Below are 6,000 nucleotides of genomic sequence, written 5' to 3'. Positions count from 1 at the left end.
TTAATGTTTATTTATTTTTGAGAGAGGGAGAGAGAGCGCAAGTGAGGGGAGAGGCAGACAGAGAGAGAGACACACACACACACAGAAGCTGAAGCAGGATCCAGGCTCTGAGCTGTCAGCATGGAGACAGCCGGGTTCAGGCCTTGAACCCGTGAACCGTGAGATCATGACCTGAGGGAAAGTCAACCGCTTAACTGACTGAGCCACCTAGGCACCCCCAAAATGATTTGTGTATTTTTTCAAGTAAAACAAAATAAAGACCTGAGCAACATAAACATATTTATTTTTAGTTCTTTTTAAACAGGAGTTTAATTATTTTTAGGGACTTTTTAGGGAAAGGAGGTACTTTTATGGAAAATATTTTTCATACTATATATGAGGACTCTTTAGGGTATAAGATACCCCAACTAGAATGGAATGAAAAAAGAAACTTAGGAGTGAATGTATCCATTGTCTGTTGCTCCAGAAGTCCTGCAGAACATCCAACTGCGAAACATCATGACATACTAAGAAGTATTTTTTTAGTCCATGAGTGTATGGAGCTCATTGGACTTGCTCATGCATCTGTGGTCAGCTGGTGGTTGGCTAGGCAGCTTTGCTGATCTTGGCTGGGCTTGCTCAAATGTCTTGGGGTTGGTTGGCTATTGGCTAGGACACCGTGGCTCTATTTTATATTTCTCATCTTCCAGCAGGCTACACTGGGCATATTCTTTTTTTTTTTTTTCTTAAATGTTTATTTATTTTTGAGAGGGAGAGAGAGAGAGACACAGAGTTCAAGCATGAGAGGGGCAGAGAGAGGGAGACAGAATCTGAAGCAGGCCCCCGGCTCTGAGCTGTCAGCACAGGGCATGGAGCTTGAACTCACAAACCCGTGACATAATGACCTGAGCCAAAGTCAAACACCGACTGAGCCACCCAGGCGCCCCTACACTGGGCATATTCTAATTAGTACTACAGAGGAAAATGAGCAAAAGAGTAAATACACAAGTGCTACTTCAGGCCTCTGCTTCCTTTGCATTTGCTATCACATTATTGGCCAAACCAAATCATATGAATGAACTCAGAGTCAGATGGGATGGCATGCCAAGGACATAGATTCAGGAAGGGGTAAAGAGTTGGGGCCTTTAATGCAGTCACTCTACCTGGCATGTGTAACTAAACTGGCCTGGGGCAGATGTACCTTCAGTGACTACTGGATCCAGGGTATCAAGTGATGTCACTTGATTTGATTTCAAACTATCTAAAGTTTGGTTTGCTTTCCTTTGCATTAGTTTCTCTCCCGGGGAAGCCATTTCCACATGGTAGTACTAAGAAGCGCCACATCAAAGCAAGTAAATTCTAGCTGAAAAAGAGCTTATCTTTTCCAATTGTTCCAGCTAAAGTATGGCATAAATCTTTTTGGACCAATGTGGGTCACATGCCCATCCCTAACCTAAGGTCATTCAGCTAGCCAATGTTAGAGTGGAGATCTGAACCTTGGTTTGCCCCTTTCCAAAATCTGTGGTCTTAGTGTCTAAAAAGCTGAAGAAAAATAAAGTACTTTACACATATCCTAAGAAGAAGAGCAGGAAGCCATGATACACCCCATTAAGGCCATTTGGGTCCTAACACTGAGGGAATAATCACAACCCTGTAGCCCATTTACATAAAATTGTGTACCAAAGTGCTTGAGTAACCATGACAGGGAACTTCTACTATTTTTCTCTAGGGGGTATGGGACCAGGAAATCTAACACAGTGTACTGTTCTTGTACCATTTCTGTACAGGTGTGGGGTAGTGTGGAGTGAATATTTAGGTCCACCAAAATGGAAAAGCAGTCCCAAAACACCAGCCTGAAAGATGTTTGTGAAAGGAGAAAAAGCCAGGATTGCCATTTTCTGGTAATAGCATTTAGGATCTGGCTAGATATATATGAGTCTTGATGGTTGAGCCACCTCTTTTTAAAAAAAAATTTTAAATTTTAATTTTTTTTTAATTTTATTTTTTATTTTTAAAAATTTACACCCAAATTTGTCAGCATATAGTGAAACAATGATTTCAGGAGTAGATTCCTTAATGCCCCTTACCCATTTAGCCCATCCCTGCTCCCACAACCCCTCCAGCAACCCTCAATTTGTTCTCCATATTTATGAGTCTCTTCTGTTTTGTCTTCCTCCCTGTTTTTATATCATTTTTGTTTCCCTTCCCTTGTGTTCATCTGTTTTGTCTCTTCAAGTCCTCATATGAGTGAAGTCATATGATTTTTTGTCTTTGACTAATTTCACTTAGCATAATGCCATCCAGTTCCATCCACATAGTTGCAAATGGCAAGATTTCATTCTTTTTGATTGCCAAGTAATACTCCATTGTGTGTGTGTGTGTGTGTGTGTGTGTGTGTGTGTATATATATATATATATATATATATATATATACACTCCATTGTGTGTGTGTGTGTGTGTGTGTGTGTGTGTGTATACCACATCTTCTTTATCCATTCATCCATCGATGGACATTTGGGCTCTTTCCATACTTTGGCTGTTGTTGATAGTGCTGCTATAAACATGGGGGTGCATGTGTCCCTTTGAAACAGCACACCTGTATCCTGTGGATAAATGCCTAGTAGTGCAATTGCTGGGTCGTAGGGTAGTTCTATTTTTAGTTTTTTGAGGAACCTCCATACTGTTTTCCAGAGTGGCTGCACCAGCTTGCATTCCCACCAACAATGCAAAAGAGATCCTCTTTCTCCGCATCCTCGCCAACATCTGTTGTTGCCTGAGTTGTTAATGTTAGCCATTCTAACAGGTGTAAGGTGGTATCTCATTGTGGTTTTGATTTGTATTTCCCTGATGATGAGTGACGTTGAGCATTTTTTCATGTGTCGGTTGGCCATCTGGATGTCTTCCTTGGAGAAGTGTCTATTCATGTCTTTTGCCCATGTCTTCACTGGATTATTTGTTTTTTTGAGCCACCTCTTTTTCTTCTAGCTTCAAAATGGTCAATAGGTTCAAACTCCTGAGTCGATGCTAGTTGATTGGTGGTAAACCATCTAGAATATTATGTTGAGAAGAATTCCAATCTTAGTGGAAATGAGGACAGTGATGGATTAGTGATGTCTGGAATGGGTACAGAATGGGGAGGTAACAACCTGCTTGACTGTTATTTGATATCCTAGGAAGCAAAAGCTTCTCAAAGTTACTGTCGGGGCGCCTGGGTGGCGCAGTCGGTTAAGCGTCCGACTTCAGCCAGGTCACGATCTCGCGGTCCGTGAGTTCGAGCCCCGCATCAGGCTCTGGGCTGATGGCTCGGAGCCTGGAGCCTGTTTCCGATTCTGTGTCTCCCTCTCTCTCTGCCCCTCCCCCGTTCATGCTCTGTCTCTCTCTGTCCCCAAAAAAAAAAAAAAAAAAAAAAAGTTACTGTCAAGCCACTTGTGTATGGGGGGGTCATGCCCCTAGGATGGAGTATTTTATAGCCAAGTTCTCTATGAGGAGGAATTCTATGGTGAATTTTCTGGACGTCCCAACTGTCACTTAGCACAAACCAAAATGCAAAGCTTCATTTTCCTAAGGAAAAACAAGTTTCCTTTTTGCTGTGAGAACTTTTGACCTTGCTTGGGGGCAGGGTGGGGGAAATATACAAAATGTTTGCATGTTGTAAGTAAAGTTTGGGGTCATTAAAAAAATGAATATGGGTGTGACTCTCTGATGTTCATGTATCTATCATTATCATCATTGATCTATCAATGCATTTTTAAAAATATAATACAGTTTGTTTTTGATTATCTTTTTTCTCATTTTTCAGGTCTCTATTTGGAGTCATTTTCTGGTACAGACGGTGAAAAATATGCAGTGAAAATTCAGGCCAATAGTGGAAATACTGGCTTACCTCCCAACTTAGTATAGCATTCCTTCTCTTCAGTAGCACCTCATAATAGAAGAAAAATGTATGGAAGTGCAAGAACAATCACCAATCTGGAAGGTAGCCCTTCCAGATCTCCTCGTTTGCCAAGGTCTCCTCGTTTGGGCCACAGAAGAACAAGCAGTGGGGGAGGTGGAGGAACAGGCAAGACACTGTCCATGGAGAATATCCAGTCCCTTAATGCGGCTTATGCTACGTCTGGACCCATGTATCTGAGTGATCATGAGGGGGTGGCTTCGACAACTTACCCAAAGGGCACCATGACTCTGGGAAGGGCCACAAATAGAGCTGTATATGGAGGCCGAGTCACAGCCATGGGGAGTAGTCCCAATATTGCTTCTGCTGGACTTTCCCACACAGATGTTCTTTCATACACGGATCAACATGGTGGTCTGACTAGCTCGTCTCATCATCACCACCACCAGGTCCCCTCCATGTTGAGGCAGGTAAGGGATAGCACAATGTTAGACCTTCAAGCCCAGCTCAAGGAACTTCAGAGAGAGAATGACCTCCTCCGGAAAGAGCTAGACATCAAGGACAGCAAGTTGGGATCTTCCATGAACAGTATCAAGACCTTCTGGAGCCCTGAGCTCAAGAAGGAGAGAGTCTTGAGGAAAGAAGAGGCAGCCCGAATGTCTGTCCTCAAGGAGCAGATGAGGGTTTCCCATGAAGAAAATCAGGTAGGTTATGACTCATCTCAGGGTTTTTCAGCCTTGGCTTCTCACTGAGTAATTGATGCTTTGCAGATGGCACCATGACCTGTGCAGAAGGAAGTTTGGCATCATCAAGAAAGCTATGGCTTAGTACGTGTTTGACCTGGAGACCACAAGAGGGCATAAGAAATATGAAATTATGGCTTATTATCTTATTTTCCAATAACTTTTTCACCCTGTTGCTGAAGGGGAGGAACCATTCTTCATTGCCTAACTTTTGTACTTGGTTAATTTTTTTTTTCTTTTTCAGCAGTAACAGCAGCAGCTCAGATGTACTTCCCTCTGCATAGAAGAAGAAAATGTTAATTTTTGCCAGAGTAGATACTGTAACGGCAACATTTAGAGAGCCACACTTGACTGATCAATTGACTTATTTTTGAAGCCACAGCAGCTTTATTTCTTTCTAGAATGAGGGGAATTTATTCTCTAAATAGCAAACCAAACATTAAATAGCACTGGGTAGAATGGGTTTGGTATCATGTTGGAGAAACACAATAAGTTTTAACCTGGTCTTTCCTTTATCCATTCATATTAAATGCACATGTATTATGTGCAAGGCACCTTCTTATTCTTCTTTAATCTATCTTCCATGTCATAGCAAGATTAGTTTTCCCAGGGCCTACTTGCATTATATGCCATTTCTCTGCTTTAAAGCTCTCAATTATTGCTTATTGCCTTCAGAGTGAAGTCTGCCTCTTTGGCTGAGCCAACAGCATCATCAGCTGAAAGGCCAGAGCCAGCCTTCCCAGCCTTATCTCATACCTCCTCCCTGCACATTTCCTATGCTACCTGCACTATACTTGGTAATTCCTGCACACACTCAGGGTTTTCCACCTCTATTCCTTAGCTTTTTCTGTTCCCTTTCACTAATGGCCTCCTCAGGGCCTCCTCTCCCTGCCTCTCCCCTTTCAGTGCCAGCCAGTCTCCATTTCCAAATCCTACCTATTCTGTGAGGCTCATTTATCTGCTGCCGTTTTCATAAGGGTTTTGGAGTCTGATATGCCTGGGTTTAAATCCCAGCTTCACCTCTTACTGATAGTGAGGTAAGTGCTATGAGATGGGGAATAGAGAGCTCTGTGCCATTTGGCTGAAAAATTCCCAGATATCATTTAACTTTCTGTAGAAATTTGAGATAATTCTAACTTGGCTGAACTAGTGATTCTTCAATAATTGGTTTGGATGTTGGCCTAACAAAGCTCTCTGCCTTTCTTGGGGTTATCTGCTGGCCCTCCTGTTTCCCTGGATACCACACTTTGGAGTCCAAGTATCTTTAGAAGCATTTCTGATCTGTATGAGAATCTGCTCTTCATCCTGCTTCTATGTGTAGAAAGCAATCACCTTATCCTTTTAACTATCTGACAGAGCCTTTGCTGGTTTTCAGATGTGGAAACG

At 42.3% G+C, this 6,000-nt stretch overlaps 1 protein-coding gene across 1 annotated transcript in view; it reads left to right on the top strand.

Moving 5' to 3' along the window:
* The first annotated feature begins 3,918 nt into the window (after nucleotides 1–3,918).
* ERC2 (ELKS/RAB6-interacting/CAST family member 2) overlaps nucleotides 3,919–6,000 on the top strand; it is a 709,181-nt gene continuing 707,099 nt past the window's right edge. The window contains exon 1 of the mRNA XM_042979179.1: nucleotides 3,919–4,575. Within this exon, the coding sequence (XP_042835113.1) occupies nucleotides 3,919–4,575 (657 nt within the window). The remainder of the gene's footprint in view (nucleotides 4,576–6,000) is intronic.

The sequence above is a fragment of the Panthera tigris genome, chromosome A2 (genome assembly GCF_018350195.1).
Source record: "Panthera tigris isolate Pti1 chromosome A2, P.tigris_Pti1_mat1.1, whole genome shotgun sequence".
Lineage (NCBI taxonomy): Eukaryota > Metazoa > Chordata > Mammalia > Carnivora > Felidae > Panthera > Panthera tigris.
Note: the sequence above shows the minus strand (reverse complement) of the source record. Positions and strands in the feature narration are given on the sequence as shown.